This window comes from Papaver somniferum, chromosome 10, assembly GCF_003573695.1.
Source record: "Papaver somniferum cultivar HN1 chromosome 10, ASM357369v1, whole genome shotgun sequence".
NCBI lineage: Eukaryota > Viridiplantae > Streptophyta > Magnoliopsida > Ranunculales > Papaveraceae > Papaver > Papaver somniferum.
Genome location: NC_039367.1, coordinates 130319787 through 130339988, shown reverse-complemented (window position 1 = coordinate 130339988; position 20202 = coordinate 130319787). Strand labels below are relative to the sequence as shown.

The 20202-nt window shown below is 37.4% G+C and overlaps 2 protein-coding genes across 7 annotated transcripts; both read right to left on the bottom strand.

Annotated features, from left to right (window-relative positions):
• Positions 1 to 5427: 5427 nt before the first annotated feature.
• On the bottom strand, positions 5428 to 6711 carry LOC113316855. The gene is made up of 3 exons (XM_026565008.1): positions 6397 to 6711; positions 5981 to 6310; positions 5428 to 5840 (listed from the first exon to the last, which is right to left on the bottom strand). The coding sequence occupies exons 1-3, from the start codon at positions 6466 to 6468 to the stop codon at positions 5637 to 5639; spliced, it is 606 nt and encodes a 201-aa protein (XP_026420793.1). The 5' UTR covers positions 6469 to 6711; the 3' UTR covers positions 5428 to 5636.
• Positions 6712 to 6853: 142 nt separating this feature from the next.
• Positions 6854 to 11937, bottom strand: LOC113316853 (protein translocase subunit SECA2, chloroplastic-like). 6 transcript variants are annotated; one of them, XM_026565002.1, is made up of 5 exons: positions 11730 to 11937; positions 11345 to 11430; positions 10714 to 10924; positions 10116 to 10622; positions 6854 to 9998 (listed from the first exon to the last, which is right to left on the bottom strand). In XM_026565002.1, exons 4-5 carry the CDS (start codon positions 10257 to 10259, stop codon positions 6990 to 6992), a joined length of 3153 nt encoding a protein of 1050 aa, XP_026420787.1. In that variant the 5' UTR covers positions 10260 to 10622; positions 10714 to 10924; positions 11345 to 11430; positions 11730 to 11937; the 3' UTR covers positions 6854 to 6989. The 6 variants fall into 6 exon arrangements, with proteins under 6 accessions (XP_026420787.1, XP_026420789.1, XP_026420788.1 ...); XM_026565004.1 differs by having other exon boundaries at positions 10116 to 10299; XM_026565003.1 differs by having other exon boundaries at positions 10842 to 10924.
• Between the last annotated feature and the right edge of the window lie 8265 nt (positions 11938 to 20202).

The following is a 20202-nucleotide window of genomic DNA, read 5'->3' as shown; positions in this document are numbered from 1 at the left end:
ATAAATTTGTCTCCCACAGAAATACCTACAAGTTTTTGTTCAATCTTTTGATAAATCAAGGTGAACAGGAACCAATTGATAACCCGGACTTATATTCCCGAAGAACAGCCTAGAATTATCAATCACCTCACAATAATCTTAATCGACTAGCGGAAGAAGATATTGCGGAATCACAAACGATGAGACAGACTTGTTTGTGACTTTTTTTATATCTTGCCTATCGGAGAAATTAATCTCAAGCCAATCTTACGATTGTACTCAAACACGATAGAAACAGCAAGATCAGATCACGCAACTACATAGAAAATAGTTGGGTCTGGCTTCACAATCCCAATGAAGTCTTCAAGTCGTTAACCTACAGGGTATCGATAGAAACCTAAGTTTAAAGGAGAATCGACTCTATCTAATACAACTAGTATCACATAGAAGGTGTCGGGATTAGGTTTCCCAGTTGCTAGAGTTCTCCTTTATATAGTCTTTTAAATCAGGGTTTGCAATCTAAGTTACCTTGGTAACAAAGCATTCAATAATCACTGTTAGATGAAAACCTGATTAGATTCAAGCTAATATCTTTCAACCGTTAGATCGAACTTAGATTGTTACACACAAATGAAATGCACGTTTATTTAGGTTTGTGTAACCGTACCCAAACATGTACACTTAGTTGATTCAACAATAGTTAACTAAATGGTTAGCCATATGATCACTTTTGTATCAACCATATTCATCTTAACCATAACTAGCTCAAATGACTCAAGAGAACTAGTTAGAGAGTTGCTCAATTGCTTAGATCTCATAGAAGTATACAAGACACAATTGAAGCAAATACGATTTGATTCACTCGAATCAGTTCATGAAATTTATAGCCACAGTTTGCAAGTATGCATTCCTTAGTTTATATAAGTTTAAGTTCACGAATAATCGTTTTTAGAAACTAACCCACTTAAGTACGCATACTGGCACGTGGACTTAAGTACGCGAAATAAGTTTGTTTTCAGTTCACAAACTCCAGCAGAAATTCATTGGATGTGAACTTCCGATGTGCGCGTACTGGTACGCGGACTTCAGTTCCGGTTTTCCTGAGCAGTAAAGTACGCATACTTTGGTTCAAGGAATAAGGACTTACACACGTATGAGTTATCACACAATGTTTATATCCTTTCAAGGTTGTACTCTAAACTCTCATTTCAATCATTGAAACATTCTTAGAGGACGTTATATAGTTGTTGTTCACAAGCTATTATTCGTCAAAGCAATTTTCAAGTAATTGAAACTAATATGACTTTCGTCACTAGTAAAGATGAACTTGGCCAAAGCAAAAGCTTACCAACACATATTTCGATAAATAGATAAGCGAGATAAACTCGGCTCGAAATAGTAAATGTGTATAATCATAGTCTATATAGCAATACGACTTTTGTCTCAAGATAGGAGACAGAGTAGATAGACTTTTGAGTGATAGATAAGTTCAAGTCTCCACATACCTTTTAGTCGATGAAGTTCCGCCAGTTCCTTGAGTAGTTCTTCGTCTTTGTATGATGATCGCCATGGAGTCTAGATCTCAACTACACTTTCTATCCTAGTCCGATACTTAGCTATGAGTAGACTAGAAATCAAGACTTATAGTTTTGGCAACTAAACTTAACAACAAGCTTGAGATAGCAACGCTTGCGAGTTCGACCGAGCAGTGCTCTAACAAGAACAACTCAGGTTAATAAAGAACCTTATTGCATTTCCTGTAAGTTGGGTAAACAACCTGCACTTCCTTTAAATAATAGTATTGCTCATTTAGTTGAACCCTTTGATCTTATTCATTCAGATGTGTGGGGAAACTCTCTCATTGCCTCTAAGGGAGGGGATTTATATTATGTTATCTTCATTGATGATTTCTCTCATTTTACATGGTTATACCTTTTCAGTTCTAGGTCAGAATTTTTGAAAATATACACAGATTTCTCTAGAACGATCAAAACTCAATTTAGAAAATCCATCAAAACTTTTCGTGTTGATCAAGGAGGTGAATACATATCAACTCCTTTCAAAGATTTTCTTAAAACATAAGGTACTCTCCTTCAGTTATCTTGTACTGAAACTCCAGAGCAAAATGGTATAACAGAAAGAAAACATTGTCACATCATAGAGACAGCTAGAACCCAACTTCTTTCAGCATCAGTTCCCTCTAATTTTTGGGGTGAGTCAGTTCTTACTGCAGTTTACACAATAAATCGCATTCCATCTATAATCATAGGAGGAATATCACCTTATGAACGTCTCTATGGTAAGAAACCTAATTATTCTGAGCTTCTTGTCTTTGGTTCAACATGTTTTGTTCTTATCACAGAACGAGAACGAAACAAACTCAGCAAAAATAATTCTATCTGTGTGTTTCTAGGTTATGGTATTGAACAAAAAGGTTACCATTGTTACGATCCAGAGAGTTGAAGATTACGTATATCCCGACATGTTACATTTTGGGAAAATATACCTTTTTGGTCTCTTCCTAGCAGTAAGTCATCTACTCTAGAAAAGTTTACATATCTAGATCCTTTTGAAGATGTGCCTCTACCTAGTTCTCAACCAACAACTACTCCATCCTCCACCACAGAAGTCACTCCTGTTGAAAGTTTTGAAACTCTACATGACCACTCTATGGACAATCCTGACATTGCTTCTCCATAAGGGGATCTTTTATCTGAAAATGATGATCTACCTCCACGTACTCTTCGACCACCATCCAGATTTGCAGTTTATCACTGTTCTTTATCATCCATGTTATCTATACATAAACCAAAATCTTACAGGGAGGCATATTTAAGTCCAGTCTGGCAAACCTCTATGGGGGAAGAGTTGACTGTGCACAAGGGAGCTAATACATGGGACATGGTTGATTTACCACCAGGAAAATCTGTTATTGGAAGTAAATGGGTGTACAAGATCAAAACTAATTCAAAAGGCAAAGTAGTTCGATACAAATCTTGGTTGGTTGCTCAAGGATTTACTCAAGAATATGGTATAGATTAGGAAGAAGCATTTGTTCATGTTGATCATATGATTACAGTTCGTACTCTCCTTGTTGTTGCTGCTGCACGTAACTGGTATCTTCATCCAATTGATGTCAAGAACGCCTTTCTTCATGGAGATCTTCAAGAAGAAGTGTATATGAGACCTCCACCTAGAATGCCTCACTCTCCAAATCAAGTTTGTAAGCTCCGTAAAGCCTTGTATGGACTTAAACAAGCACCACGTGCTTGGTTTGAGAAGTTTAACAATGTCATTCTTCAGTTCGGATTCACTCAAAGTGCATATGATTCAACTATGTTTACCCAATCAACTAAGAAGGGTATGGTATTCTTCTCTTATATGTAGATGGTATGGTCATCACAGGCAATGATATTGAAGAAATTACTGCTCTTAAACTGCATATCAGTTCATGTTTCGAAATGAAAGATTCGGGTCCTTTACGATATTTTCTTGGTATAGAGTTTGATAATTCATCAGATGGTTGTTTTATTTCACAAGTAAAATATGCCTCTGACATTCTACAACGTGCTGGGTTAACAGATAACAAAATCGCAGATACACCTCTTGAACTAAATGTAAAGATCAACCCTTTTGATGGAAAAATCTTGTCCAATCCTACATTGTATCTTCAGCTTGTGGGAAGTCTTAATTACTTGACTATTACATGACCATATATCATCCATGCAGTTCATATAGTTAGTCAGTATATGTCATCTCCAAGGTCCACTCATTATGCAACAGTACTCAGGATTTTACGATATATAAGGCACCTTGTATCAAGGTATTATGTTCTCATGCATCTCTGATCTTTGTCTTCGTGCATATTCAGATTCAGGTTGGGCTGTTGATGTCACAGATAGACGTTCAACAACAGGATATTGCTTATTCCTTGATCTCTTGGCGTAGTAAGAAACAAACTGTAGTTTCTCGTTCTAGTGATGAGGCTGAGTATCGAGCTCTTGCACATTCAACCTCTCAGATTGTTTGGATGAGGTGGATTCTTGAAGATATGGGAGTTCATTTATCAGAATCAACTCCATTATATTGTGACAACAAGGCTGCTATTCACATTGCACATAATGATGTTTTCCATGAACGTACAAAGCACATTGAGATTGATTGTCACTTTGTACGCCATCACTTCAAGCAACAGACCATAGTCTTGCCCTTTGTTCCTTCAGAGTTGCAACTTGCTGATCTTTTCACCAAAGCATTGCCGTCGGTTCGACTAAAGTTTTTGACTTCCAAACTCAACACGTGCTCTGCACCATCTTGAGTTTGAGAGAGGGTGTTAAAAGACATACTTTGTATCTTGTATATTTTGTTTCCTTACTTTGTATATCTTGTTTCTCTTTTAGTCTCTGTTTCTTGTATATAAGAACAAATGTATTGTATCTCTTTTCTTACGTTGAATACAATTGTATCATTCAGAATATACATGTCATGACTTTCATTATCTAGTGGATCTTCGATCCAAGTTATTAGTTTCCTCTACAAAGAGTGTTTTATTACTGTTGCGAAAGAGGAGTCATGGACGAGGAGGAGGAGTATTGTCCTAAACAAAAAGAATATGAAGATGAACTTCTGAGTTTTTAGTTAAGTGGGTCCGAAGGAGAATTAGGATATGATGATACTGATCATAAAAAAGAGGTTGCAGGAACAGGTGGGATTAGAAGAAAAAAGCTGGCGGTTCCCAAGGAAATCATGAATATTGTGAAGGAATATTTTAAATGGGCACAGCAGAAGATTTGGATACCTTGATTTTGATGTACTAAATAAAATTTTTTTGACTCGAGCAAGGGTGAAATTCTTTTTGACAAGCCCAAGCCCCTCGCATGTATAAAACCTAGATCCTCCACTGAGGTTTTGAACGTTACAACCCAACAAACAGAAGAGCAACAACAGAAGAGCAACTAGAGGCAGCTACGAATGAGGAGGTTTTGAATGTTATAACCCAACCAACACAAGAGCATTGCATTCCTTGGGCAGCAAATTGGAGTGGAAATTGCATTCCAATGGGCAGCAAACTGGAGTGGACATATCATAACCTTTAGGAGAGACTCAAAACCTATTCTCTTGCTCCTCGTGGGAGTATATGCAGAGGCTAGAGAGCAAAGACATAAGATCAGTAGAGATTTTCAAAACACAACCAAGTTTGGTATTAACTTTAAAGTTGGGGCTTTCAGGTTATAGTAATGAACAAATGTAAACCAAAATTTCAGTTTTTTTTTGCAACAGATGCCATTAAACGTTCCTGGAGAGGGGAACTTCATGTATGGGCAATTCTAATTTTCCGTATCGAGACTCTCTTTACGGAGAGGAGGTGAGTATGGATCTTTTTTACCAATATAATCTTCAGGAAATCCTCTTTTTTTCTAAAAGAAGAAAAGAACACGAATATCCCTAAATGTTGACGCTCATACAATAATCATACGTACATATATAGTAACATCACTGAGGCCAAAGTAATCATCACCTCGGTAGGGAAGCATTGACAACTGTAGCCCGTTTACTAAATTCTCATAGTTTGAGAACATCTTACACAAGCCACTAAAAGAAAGGCGTAAAGGGGGAAACATCAACAAACCTATTTTACATGATACATGGTTGAGTTATTAAGTCCGCTTTTTGGTTTTCGTTTTTCCACCCTTAACACATGATTTTACAAATTGTTTCAACGCACTTTTATGCTCGTGATGATGACCTTCCTCATCTTCTTCTTTCCCATGATGATGAAAAAACCCGGTCTTCTTCTTTTTGGTGCCATCACTCTTTGTAGGCGTCATTTCTCTCATCTCTTCCTCTACCTGCGAACACAACTGCATAACAACAAGAACAACAACTAATTGTTAGATTTCGTTTTGAACATGTGTAGCAGCTGAAATCAAATTGTGTTGGTATATTCGTAGATTTAACTACCAGTGGTGCTTACAAAGAATATACGTACTAATTATATTACCTTAAACAGACGGTCTTCGACATGGACAAGACGGTCAATAAGATTGCCTTTGAGTTGTGTTTCCATTATAACATCATCAATAGGTCGACAATGTTTCTCAAGACTACTCCTGCAGGGTGTGGAATCAACGGATGATGAAGTTGATGATGATGGCGATGAGTTATGTTTTGCTGTCGTTGTTGCTAGAAATGATAACCTCCCTGATCCCCCACCACCTGCTCTAGGAGTACTACAATTTGATGGTGTAGTGGACGTACAAGAACTCCTTGCTGGTGAACCACTATTAGTATAACAAAATCCCCTTCCTCTCATTTCCTCTAAGTGTCTCAGCTGCATTACAAAATCAAACAAATATAATTAACGACAACAAATTGACTAAAAAAGTAAATGATTACGAGAAAAAATGTTTTCAGTACCATGTTGTCGAGCCTGTCGAGTCGAGATACGATCGGAGGCTCTTCATGACCAAATTCACTACTAATAGCCATTTGCTCTATCTCTATGTATCGGCTACTGATTAAACTAGCTGGATGAATGTTGCAACAACCTTTTCATTCGGAAACCAATCAAAATCCAAGAGCTCTGTAGGACTAGTTAGTACCAGTAAACCGTGGAAGGGTTTCTGTCACCATATATAGCCATAGCCACTCATGGATGATTGAGAAATAATGTGACTATAACTTATTGATACGCGTGTCACCTCGAAATGATAGGTGTAACTGATGATACATATACGTGTCCTGTCTGAAGTTGGGTGCATTTTCTCGAGGAGAGAAAAATGAGATAAGATGCTCTGACCACAGTTACTGTCTGTTTTAGTTAATTGGTCATGTAACGTGTCAAGTGGTTAACAATTTTGCCTGGATCTTGACATCTGCTAAAATTTCGACTCTATTTCATGAATTTCCCCTTGCATCCATCTTACAGCAATTAATATATTAATTAATTAATACGGAACGAACAAATGAAAGGAACGACCTACTAACTTGATTGGGTACGGAGCATTCATTTATGAAACAAATAAGTCATCTGATTCAGTTGGGGATGACCAATATCGTAAAAGCGATTCAACAGTCAATCTACGGATAGCACTGAGCATTGAGATGAAGAACCGACATCCATCAATCTTGTATTCCTCGAGTGGATTTCTATGCCCAAAACTCCGCACATTTACTGCTGAACTTAGTCTGTTCATGTTTATAAGATGATCTCTCCAGAAACAATCAAGAGTCTTCACAAGCACTGCCTTCTCAATTTCTTTTATGTAAACGTCGTCGTAACCGGATTCTTGTACGGCGTCTAGATAAGAACCGATCAGAACGTCCCCAAGGTACTTGCGCAGAAGATTACAAGTTACCTGATAAGGTCCACTCTTTGACGACTCATCAGTGCATATTAGGAGCCAACGTCTTAAGGAAGAGCTCTTCCTGCGCACTCCTCGAAATGCACTTGGAGGTATGGGCATGTTCACAAGGGAAAAGTTGTCAATTTCAACAGATTTTAGGTCATACGGCTGTTCTAATGACGCCAATAAAGCTTCCTCCGTTATCCCTTCAAATATATCAGCAAATGTCTCCCCTGTAATTACATTGAGCTCATTCAACAGCTTACCCAGACTCCAGCTACTTGGATGCCTAAGTGGATCAGTGTTTCCAAAGACGGCTTCATCTGCAACTGCTTGCATGTACTGGAATATGTGTTGAGAACAACTTTCTGAATCACCTGCTAAAATTGATTGCCTAAGGTTATAGACATGCTTCCTTTGTACCTCTAATACTTCATCAAATTCAACAAGGCTCTTCCTTATGCCGAAGAAGTACTTCTCAGCACTTATTTGCAGCCCCAAAAGCTGTTTGAGGATGTAATCACCCTCAATTGGTATATCCTCATTATTTGTAATCCTTGATATGAGTTTGACAGCCCACTCAGTGTCGAAATTGAATTTCTGAAACATTTCATCCTGTAAGCTCACCATAAACCTTGTTGATCCAGGATCTCCTTGTCTACCAGCTCTCCCTCGGAGCTGGTTATCTATTCTTCGTGACTCATGTAAAGAGGTACCAATCACATGGAGCCCCCCCAACCTCTTAACCTCAGACCCTTCTATCAAACTATGTTCTTCGCAATCATTCAAAACCAAAGTATAAGCATATGCTATAGTAGGACTGAGAGGATACATTTCCGACTCCTCCGCTAGAATTTTTTCGAGCTCTTGCCTACCAGTTGACTGACTCAACTGTATGGACTCCGAGATTAAGGATTTTGCCTCTTGATATGTCCAGCTTTTTCCTTCGCTTCTTCGTACGTACTTAACCATAAGAGCAGTCTTGGCTAGCAAAGCTAATGATGATGGTCCGACTTTTATCTTAGACAATCCCTTTTGGGAAATTGGCTCTCCATCGATATCAACATCTGGATCTTCTTGAGTCAAAAATGATAGCAAACTGTCCTCAATAACCTCTCTAGCCAGCATTTTTGGGTTCCCCCCTAGGATTATGTCCGTGCCTCTGCCAGCCATATTAGTAGATATAGTGATAGCAAATTTTCTACCTGCTTGGGCGACAACTTCGGCTTCCCTTGCGGCATATCTAGGCCGTGCATTTAAGACATTGTGGGGGATGTTTGTCTCCTTCAACAGATCAGACAAATATTCAGAATTTTCAACGCTAGTTGTGCCGACTAAAACAGGACGGCCCTGATCAAACATGTATTCAATTTCTTGGCGCACATTTTCCCATTTCCCACGTGCAGTTGCGAAAGCTTGAATAGGTAAATCTTTACGAATATTTGATAGGTTTGTTGGCACTTCAATGACAGGCATTTGGAACATCTTCAAAAATTCCTTCTCTTCAGTTTTTGCCGTTCCAGTCATCCCCGAAAGTTTTGGATAAAGCTTAAACAATGATTGATAGGTGATTTGGGCCACGACAACTGAATCTGCCTGGATCTTTAGACCTTCTTTGGCCTCCACAGCCTGGTGAATCCCTTCAGACCATCTCCGTTTCTCTTCAACTCTACCTGTGAGTTCATTGATTATGAGTGCCTTTCCATTTCTTACAATGTACTGGACATCCCGACGGTAGAATTCTTTAGCCTTCAGAGCATTCATCACAAATCTTGCCCAAGGATCAGTTTCATCCCATAAGTCACTTGTCTCAAGAGCCATTTCAGCAAGAGCAATCCCTTCCTCAGTCAACTCTACTGAGTTATCCTTGAGTTCGACATTGTAATGACGGCCTCGTACAAGAAGTTCTGCCACTTTGGCAGCAACAGGATAGCGCGCGGCATCTTTACTAGCCTCACCACTAATTAGCAAGGGATTCCTTCCTTCATCAATAAGTACTGAATCAACTTCATCAACTATTGCAAAATGGAACGGCTTTGGCCATCGCATAACCAGTTGCCCTCTACTACCCGCAAGGTTATCCCTAAGGTAGTCAAAACCAAGTTCAGAGTTGTTGGTGTAGGTTATATCACAGTTGTAGTTTGCTCTCCTCTCTTCAGAAGTCATCCCCCTCTGGATAAGACCCACAGATAGACCGAGGAAACGATGTACCCGGCCCATCCACTCTGCATCACGCTGGGCTAAGTAATCATTGACCGTAACCACATGGACGCCCTCACCCGTCAATGCATTTAGATAAGCTGCCAAGGTAGAAACCAGAGTTTTACCCTCACCCGTCTTCATCTCAGCAATGGACCCATCATGAAGAACAGCCCCACCAATTATCTGAACATCAAAATGGCGCATTCCTAGCTTCCTTTTGGCCGCTTCACGAACAACAGCAAAGGCCTCAGATTGAATTTGAGCAAGTGTTTCCCCTTGACGACCCAGACGATGCCTAAATTCTTCGGTTTTTGCAGCCAACTCTGCATCAGAAAGAGTCTGAATATGATGCTCTAGAGAATTCACAGAGTCAACTAGATGATAGTAATCACGAACAACCCAGTAATTTAAGCTAGTGAAATCCATCCAGTTCTTCTTTTTTTTCCTCTCAAGGGCACCAATGTTATTTTCCTGAGTAAAGAATAAGCCTATAAATTCCTGACAGGGAAAACGAGAAACAGAAGATAGTAGTACTTAAATTGTAGATAAAATAGAATAATTTAAAACTGAAAGGGAGTTGGGACAAACCTTGACAGAAACAGCAAGAATTGATTTAATGGATGAACGAATTTTAAAAGAAGACGAGGAAGAGAGTCTAAGGATCGTGAAGCTGTTGAAGTGATGGACGCGTCTGGCTGAGAATGGATTTGAAAGAGCAGGAGCAAGAGCCATTTCTCCTTCTTGTTCAACTTCACTTGCTATTGCAATCCTCCTAAAAGTGGAAATCACCAACAGCAATGGAGGTTAATTCTGAACTAAAAGCCTATGAAACCCATCTCTTTATTTCCTCATCAAGCATATTACACCCTTGTCAATATATTTCTCTGCCGAAATAAATTTCTCAGGTTGGTGAAAATCCTGTTATAGCTTTGGTTCACTAAATATCCTACTGATGTAAAAGTCGGACAAAACTGACAGGTAGAGTCACTATCATCGCATCCTACTTATGTAAAAGTGTCATCTCCTGCTGATGATTTTAACATTTTGCTGCAACGGAAAGACTAAATTCTTAACCAAGGATCATGAGTTTGGTAACTGCAACATACCCAGCAATCTATTAGAACTATGTCGACATACTGAAACAATGCATCACAAATATGAAATCAAAGATTGAAATGACTGTCACCTCTGTAGCACGTCAACTGAACAAGGACATGTCAACTGAACGAGGGAAGGTTGCAGGTGATAATAGTACTAACAATATCCCTTAACTAGAACTAAGTGTGCATGCACCGTCTGTATTCTTTACATTACCTAGCCGCTTATGCTGGTTCAGATCCCTTTTTATAACTTTAAACTGTTTTTTTTTTTTTTGCTTTTAGCCATGGATGATGCACCTGTCAGATGAATCACATCATATGTATGCTTAAGCTCAGATAAAATTAAGAAATACTGAAAGAATTGAACTTGATTCTACTAGACCCGATGTTTATCCTCATATCACTATAGCAAGCTCAAAAATCTGTTTTCTCTAACTGATTTACAGTATGGCTAATGAATTTGGTTGGGTTTCTCACTTTATACTCTGTAAGTTAATCGGTTTGAGTCCCAAGAAAACCTATGCAACCCCAATTTATTTTTTGATTTGTTCACAGTAAGTCTATAACTCTATATCAAGTTTGAAAAAGGAACAAAGTATACAATTGTTTAACCTTTAAGTTCCCTCTCTTTTCATAGGTAATACTATAAAAGGAAGAATTCCAGTTGCCCCCACGGTTCGAATGTATAAACAGTTACAAATAAACAGTGTGACTTACTCAACATTCAAAATTTCAATATGCTCCTTAGTTGTGCCAGGGTCCAGTTTATGCCAACCACGCTCGCCTTCTTAATTTCTTTTCCGCTGTGACCAAAGTGGAAAGATTAAACAATTTATAACAACTCAATGATAAAACAGTATTTTCTTCTCTCGGGCATTTCTGCAAACAACTCATAGAGAGGTTATATTAAAAGGCTTCACTTATATCTTTTGAAACGCTTAACATTCATTCAGGGTTTAGGACCCAGAAAAATTGCACAAAACTACAAAATCAAAGCTTATAACAGAATAGTTGTTTAAGAACTACTTGATTTTGAAGGAATTACAAGACACAATCCAAATTTCCATCGAAATAAAAACATAGGAATGGAGGAATCACAGACCTGTAGTGATATATGAACTAAGCAGTTGATTGATGTAGTCAATTGGAATTTAGTATTTGTATAAACTTAGCCCGTAAGAGCCATGAATGTGTTTGGTGAGAGAGGGAGATTCAGACTGTGTCCGTATTTACTACTTTTTTTTTTTATAAGAAAATAAATTTCATTCCAAGAGGAGAAAGTCACCTAACCATTCACCCATTACATTGTTTTTTCTACAATGTTTTGCTGCCTTATCGGCCAAAGATGTAAAAATTCGATTAACATAATTTAATCTAGAAAAAAAGAAATTATTCAAAAGAAATTGACAATCGTCTAAAATAATTTGGCTAAACCAACACAGTTGGTTGTTATTATTATTCAGATAATTGAATGCATTCTTTGCATCACTGCGAATGCAGAGACTGCTAATGCCTTTGTTTTTCATCCAGTTGATTCCTTCTAGTATGGCAATGCACTCTGCTTTTTCTGTTGTTCTTGCTACTCCTTTGATAAGTTTGCATCCTTCGAAGGTCCATGTCAAATCAGTTGAAACAGGTCCATATCCTGTTTCATTAGTATCTTTGTCAAAGCTTGCATCACAGTAAAGTATATGACATGTATCAGGCAGGCCAATGTTGTCTGGAATCTGGAAAGGTGCAATTGATCTAACTAGAAAAGAGTTTCCTGCAAGCATACATCGATTTATGTCTGCTATCAATTTCATTGCATGGTTGGCTGTATTTATCGACATGACTGATTTATTTTGGAAAATCTTAAAACACCTGTCTCTCCATATACTCCATGTTGCGACAAATATAGATTGCTTGATAACAAGACTATTGCTGCTTTTCAACCATTTATCAAACCAGTCTCTAATGGTAGTGCTAGAATGATCCTCTGAAGTAACATAATGACCAAAAGGGGTGTTTGCCCAAACAGATTTCACATACTCACAGTGAAAGAAGAGATGTTCAGCCGATTCGTCTGCATTGGTATTACATAAGCAACAAAGATCGGAATGGTTTCTATACTGAGAGAGTCTAACTCCTATAGGTAAGACATTTTCAATACACTTCCAAATGAAAAGATGAATTTTCGGAAGATGGGAAAGCTCCAAAGGGATTTATAAGTGGGCTGACTAGGGAGAGGGTTTTGCAAGAAGCTTAACTCACCACTGGGAGCTTTATAGGCAGTTTTAACTGAAAATTCACCGTTTTTGGTATGCAACCATACCAATCTGTCATCACCAGAGAGGAATTCAAATCTTGGTTATTTTTTGGGAATTTTCAGTAGTGAAAAACTATTAATCAAATCTATGTTCCAAGTCCTAGTATTAGAGTCGATGAAATCAGACACCAACATATTAGGATTAAGATAACAGTGGCAAAGAGGGTAAGAAACTTCAGGGATCCAATTATCAGTAAAAGCGTAAATGCTAGACCCATTCCTGACTTCCCAAATAGAGTTTTCCCTAATAATTTCTAAACCAACGGCAATACCTTTCCATAACCAAGAAGAGTCTAAAGGTTTCCTAGCATGCAGAGGATGACAGTTCTTGAAATATTTACATTTCAAGATTTTAACCCACAACTCAGATGAGGAATGAATCAGGTCCCAATCTAGTTTGGCCAACATGGATCTATTAAAATTTTTTAGATCTTTGAAGCCAAGACCACCCTGAAGTTTATGAGTACACAGATTCTCCCACTTCTTTATGTAAATACCACTTGGGTTACTTTTTCCCCACCAGAAATCTCTTTGGGATTGCTCCATTTTTTGAGTAATGGTGTCTGGGATGAGAAAAGTACTCATGTGATAAGTGGAAGAAGATTTTAAAACATTCTGCACCATTATGGATCTACCAGCTTGAGTAAGCTGCTTTCCTTTCCACTATGCAGATCTTTTACCAAAATGATCAAGCAAATAACTGAAAGATTCAGACTTGTTCCTATCAATGAACAAAGGAATGCCTAAAGATTTCTCTTTTAGATCAACTTTCATCACTGCCAGATCATTAATAAGTGAGGCAACGATATCTGGATGGACATTTTTACTAAAAAAGCATCCAGATTTGTCAAAATTGATTACTTGACCAGAGATATTGCTGAAATCTCTGTATAAACCCATCAAATTATTGGCTTGTTCATCAGAAGCCTTGACAAATATGAGGCAGTCATCAACAAAAAGTAAGTGTGAAACACTTGGAATCTCTTTGTTGATACTTACCCCTTGAATTATATTGTTGTTTTCAACATGTAAATGATATCTACTAAATGATTCCATGCATAAGATAAATAGATATGGGGACAATGGGTCCCCTTGCCGCATGATAGACGCATTTATGTGTCTATTTTGGTCTCAATTATGTGTATTATTAGTGCTCGATTTTGTAGTTATTTGATTATTTTATGTTTTTGTAGGTGTTTTTGGAGAAATAAGCTTTTGTGGAGAAATTGGCTCGAAAAGTGGTAGTTGAACCTCCGGAGGAAATTGCTAAAGCCACCCGAAAAAGTGATAAAGGCACCCAAGAAGTTCTACCATTTACACCCTAAAAATTGCTATTCGTACCCCTGGAGAATTAATCATTGTACCCCCAAATTGCTAAAGGGAGACCAGCCACGGATAAGGGGAGGTCTTCTTCTCCATTTTGAATTTTGAAATTGGCGGGAAAATTTATTTCTCACGGGAAGAATTAGGGTTCCGATTTTTGACGAGTTCTGAGGAGATTAAATCACTGGATTCGGTTGGATTGGACTTGAATTGAGTAAACATGCCTGGTATGGTTGATGGGATCGATTGAAATTGGTTGGATAATCAGATTCTCGACAAATAGGGCATGGACATTTCTCGGGTTTTTGGTTGAATTTCAGGCGAGAATTGAAAGGATTTCTAATCGGATTTTTACCTGGATATGGATTGTTTTGGACTTGGTCCATCCAAACAGGATTCGTATAAGCTTTGGATTCGGAAGATACGTGGAGTTGAAGACAAGCAGGGCAGTAGTTATCGTGGGAGTTTTCTCAGCTATATTTGTGGAAGATACGTACAGAAGAAGGAAAATATATCTCCGGATTCGGTTCTGTCAACAACAAAGGAGAGTTTTAGTTAAAAATGGAAGTAGACTATGCGTAAAAATAAAAAAGGAAAGTAAAGAAACCGACAGCTTGCCGTGGAAGAGAAGAAAGAGATTTCAACGAGTTTTAAGCTTCTCTTTGATATAAAAGGAGCCGCACATGTCACATAAGAGGTTATCGAGGAGTTGGGGGTCGATACAGAGAGTCTGGAATAGAATAGAGAGCTAGGAATCGAGAAATTACGAGTTACAGACAAAGTTTTCTGCTGCTGCAACTCAAGAACACGAAGAACAAGGTACGCTCAAGAAAGTCGCATAAAAGTATCGTTCATCAACGACGGAAGCCAGATATCCTATACGGTTCTGTAACGATAGACTTTTAGCAGCAGTAGCAGCTGAGCAGTTTTGGTTGTTGAATACCTGTAGCGACTATAAATCGTTGTAAGCATATGTATATCTTTTGAATACAATGATTAAGCAAGTTTTCTCCAATTCTCGATTCATGAGTAGCTAAACTTCTTTTCTAGGGTTTTGGAAGAAGTTATTTTCAATAAGTGAATTTTAGTAATTATCTTCTTTGACATAATTACTCCATTATTGTGCTTTTAAATTGTTAAAAATTTTCTCTTCTTTATATGCTTCGTAAAAATTGTTTTGGGTAGTTAAGTTGCCGATCTTTTATAAGCGAACGAAAATTAGGCCTTAGAATAGCGACGAGAGTCATAAAAAAAAGAGCTTGTAATGTTATATCTTCCAAAGCATGAGATTGGGTTCGAAAATTGTTTTGAGTAAAGAAGGAGTATTTTGTCAAAGAAGTTGTTATTGAGTTTACAAATATTGGAAGTAATGGAATCCAAAACCCTAGAATCATCTCTCCTTGGTAAAAAAAATCAATTTTAATTAGTGTTTCTTTAGTTAATCTTAAAACAAATCTTTAAAAATAGTCCGAGCAACGAATCTTTTCTTACCACAATCAAAACTACATCACCGCAAACCTCTAGTTTGTTTAAAAGAAGGACAAGGGGATCCATTTAGAAAAATTGAAATGTTAGTGGTGCTAATACATTGGTATATCAGCTCACACCAAACATTTGAAAAGCCAAAGCATTTGAGAATGTCAATCATGAATGATAACTCGACTCTGTCAAAGGCCTTAGACATGTCGAGTTTGAAGCCTTAGGCACCATTTCCGTATTTACGAGTTTGTGCATGTGTTACTTAACATTTCAGAGTTAGTGGTGTTACTTGGTCTGTTAAACTTTTCCCAGGGACACTATAATAATTAAGTTGGAGGATTGGGTTTTAAAAATTTACTATCTTGGCGTATGATTAAAAATATTGAATCTATTAGGGCTAAAGTTTTAGACCCTAAGGGAGATTCCTATGGCAATCAACAAAAAAGATTTTTTGTTGAGCCACTTGGATGAACAAACACGGTTTTGCACTATGGTAAATCAGACAGAATCAACAAATCTGGTTTTTAGGGTCCCATTACTATTTCTTTTTAATATAAAATATTTGGTAGGATAAATTTAAAGTTTAAAATATTAGATTTAGGTGAGATAAAATAGGATAAAGTGAGATAAAATGGGATAAAGGGAATAAAAACGTAATAAAGTAGTTTATGGGAACCAGGAATTGTATTGGGAGTGGGAGGAAGAGCCGCGGGCGTGTGAGGAAGAGCCGCAGGTGTGTGATAGTGGTATGCGCGTTTGTAGTTCAACCGCCCTGTTGACCATCGAGCGCGCGTCTTTTTTACCGTCTCACTCAACAAACCAACAATTTAGTTGGTTTACCCATCCGTTTTTCATGTTTATTGAGTCCATAGTGGAAGCAAAATGAACAAACTTCACGTTTGTTGAGTTCATAGGAACTGTTCTAAATATTTTCATCAATGTACCTCTTCATTCCGTTGCAAGGACTAATAGCTTTTGGATTTATCACAACTTTCGCTAATAACTGGATCCCTTGAAATGTCACTCCTTCTTTTCAATCAGGTGAACACTAAAGTTAGCTATTTTATAGTTCATGATACTCTTTTAAAAAATAATTTTCTCCTCTTCAGGTGCAAGTTATATCTTTGTTTCATTTAACAATGACCGATGAGGATGTTCCCGGATGGCCTCTTACCAATAGTGGTGATTTTACCCTCAAATCCACTTACATGGACATATCCTAGTTAGCAATTCGCGGTACGAGGAGAAGTTCGGGACGGAAAACTTACGAGTATTATATGGATTCACATAGTTTGGGTTCGGTCAAACATCCGGTCAACGGTCCATAGTTCGGACATCACTTCGGAACGGTACATGTATATTCATTTTAGAAATGTGAGTTAGCCACTGAAAATTCGGCTTACATACATAATAAATTGAAAAGTATTATGACTCTACCAGACTAATTTTTATGTGTGTATCAAGAGTACAAGGAAAAGTTTGGCTAACTTAGCCTAGATAAAGAGTGACTGAGATTTATCTAAGAAGAAGATAAATCTACGGTTGTGGTTAATTTGTTCAACTTAACAATTATAAATGTTTTATTAATTATTGTTTCATTAATTGCTTATAATGAATGATTAATAAATGTTTTATAATAAATGTCCCCTTAATTAATCTCATAAATGCATATTTTTATTAATAATTAATTTTACTAAAAATCATAGTATTACTAAATGGTGGCAGTGGAAGAAGTAATGGATGGTAGAATGGTGGCGGGTGTTTGTGAGTGGTGGAGTCGGTAACATTACTGGTGGTGGAATAAATAGTGGTGGTGGCTGGTTTTATGGTGGTGGGTGTTGGTGAATAGTAGTGGACAATAATTGTTTTGTGTCTTTAAAAAACATGCAATTGTATTGTGAAAGATGTTGTTGGATGTTTTTAGTACAATTGGTAAAGACAAAAATTAAATATTCGATGATGGTACCAGGTCATATAAACATGATGATCTCCACGCATTCGACGGAAGTGCGTGAAGAACATCGATCCATGTGAACGAGGTATGTACACGAGGTATGTGAATTGACCCTCTTATCTTCGACTGTCTCTTTAACAGGATGACGTAGAGTCACGAAGCTGGTCAATTGGGACCTCAGCCGAACCTAGAGAAAGAGTTGGCATCCGACAGAGCTGCATGCAGAGCAGCGACCCATGTGAACGAGGTACGTGAACTGGCCATGTTACTTTTGATTGCCTCTTTAGTAGGACTATGTAAACCGTCAACATGTAAACCACCATGGTATAATTTTGAAGGGGGGACTCCCCCCGTAGCTCTGCGGCTCGCAGGATTGTGAAGGGGGAATCACCCCGTATCCCTACAGTCGGGACATGGAGCAAGTAGATACATTGCTTTAATGGTCGCGAATGCGTAATCCCATTGAAATGATGACTACTGCACCCTCTGTACCGAAGACGAACGAGGCACGAAATATGTCAAGGATTTTATCTTGCCTCTGTGCAAGTTTCTTCTTGGAAGGAGAGCCGGCGTAAAAACTTTTGCCACACTTTTATGGGAAAATTCTTTACGAGATAGTCCTTAGCCTACCCTGGAGTTTCTCTGAGACAAAAGGCTTTGGTTTTGGTTTTGGTACCAGATCATATAAGACAATATGATCATGACCGTTGGATCACCCAAATGGTATCTCTACTATAAATGGTACCTGATCGAATAAATCATGGTTTTTAGTGTTAAAATAAAATTGATTACAATATAACAGAGAATGTGACAAAAATAAATAAATAATGAAATAATTAGTTGACGACTTAAGTTTGTGCAGTTTAAACTTTATACATGACGTTTGTGATTAAAAATTAAAAGCACGCCCAACTGGGGGTGGTAGCGGTGGCGGTGGGGGAAAGAAGTGGTATCAGGTGATTTTATGTTGGTATCGGGTGATGGTAAGTAGTAATATATTCTGTTAATTATGTGTCGCCACAAATCGGTTAACATTATAAAGCAAAGAAGATGTGGTCGATCGTCTTAATGATAAAATAAATTTGGTTAAAATACATGACAATTAAAAAAAATACTAGAATGCCACGTTATATAATCGCTGCAAACGAATGGTATGAGTCAAAATCAGTACACAATAAAATAACTTATTATTGAGTCATACTGTTACGACACGGGTTATATCCTATCTAGGTGATATTTTTTTTCTGTTTCTTTGTTCTGTATTATAAAACAAAGTTGGCCTAAGTTACTCAACATAAAGAGAAATCTTGATTTCCCTCCCAATTGATAAATCCATGGTTGTGGTCGATTCTATGAATACACACTTTCGTTGAGAAATAATGCATTTCGTGTTCTCTTTTCCCATCTCAAAAGTCAGAAGCAAAGCGGAGAAGTTGACCGACCGAAAATAATAAACCTACATTCCCATAAAACTAAACATTTGATTCTCTAACTCACATCCGACAGGAGAAGTGGATTAAAAAACTTTAATTCCCCACTTTTGTGCAAACCTAAATCTTTGGGAAGGAGATATAGACTATAGAGACAAAGTAACTTAAATCCATGAACATACTTCTGCTCAACCTTCTTTCCTTGATGATTTGGTATCATCCTCGAAATATTTGATATTTGTCTTAATTTATCAAAAAATATTTGGTATCGTCCTCAAAATTTGTTTAAGGAGAAGATAAATCAATGGTTCTTTACATAAGTGTTTATAAGTGACTGTATGATTGAAAGTTAGAAACTCATCTAACGGTCTTAATTTGTGATTGTGTACATCATCATTGTCTCATAACTTCTCATAATAAATATTCATTAATCCCTCATAATAAATGTCTTATTAAATATCATAATAAATATATATTCCCATTAAAAACTTTGTTAATAATTACATAAATAGAGTACTAGGGATGGTCATGGTGATATTTGTGAGTGGTGGTGCATGGAGCCAATGGCGATAATGATGCTGGTGGAAAAGGTAGTGGTAGTGGTAATGGGTGGTTTTGGCGGTCGTAATGCAGTTGTTCAATGTAGTAGTGTGCAATATTTATTCAGTGTCCCTGTGACACAAGCAACACTATATTATGAAAGTTGTGCTTGAATTTTTTTAGTGTTAAAATAAACTCGATTATTATACAAAGAAAAACAATAGTAAAAAGTATGGAGAATAATGGTGGCTTTATATAGTAACAACAAATGAATGATACCAGTCAAACTTGACATATTATTTTCGAAGCGTGTCGTTACGGCACGAGTCTAGTTATAATATACTCCTAATTCACAAAGTGCAGTAAACATTTTGGAGAGATTATATTACAATAAATAAACAATTTAATGGCATAAATGTATTATGGAACAAGGATGTCGACTGCTAAATGAGAACTATTGTTATATACGAAATAAATGATTAACTATAAAGTATATACACATCTAGACAAAAAAAAGACTCACATAACAGTTGGTTCACGG

Coding starts and splice junctions, on each gene's coding strand:
- LOC113316853 (XM_026565002.1), bottom strand. CDS start 10,259: ATGGCTCTTGCTCCTGCTCTTTCAAATCCATTCTCAGCCAGACGCGTC. Junction 9,999..10,115: donor TTCTTGCTGTTTCTGTCAAG/GTTTGTCCCAAC, acceptor TTCTTTACTCAG/GAAAATAACATTGGTGCCCT.
- LOC113316855 (XM_026565008.1), bottom strand. CDS start 6,468: ATGGCTATTAGTAGTGAATTTGGTCATGAAGAGCCTCCGATCGTATCT. Junction 6,311..6,396: donor TCGACAGGCTCGACAACATG/GTACTGAAAACA, acceptor TTTGTAATGCAG/CTGAGACACTTAGAGGAAAT. Junction 5,841..5,980: donor TCGAAGACCGTCTGTTTAAG/GTAATATAATTA, acceptor GTTGTTATGCAG/TTGTGTTCGCAGGTAGAGGA.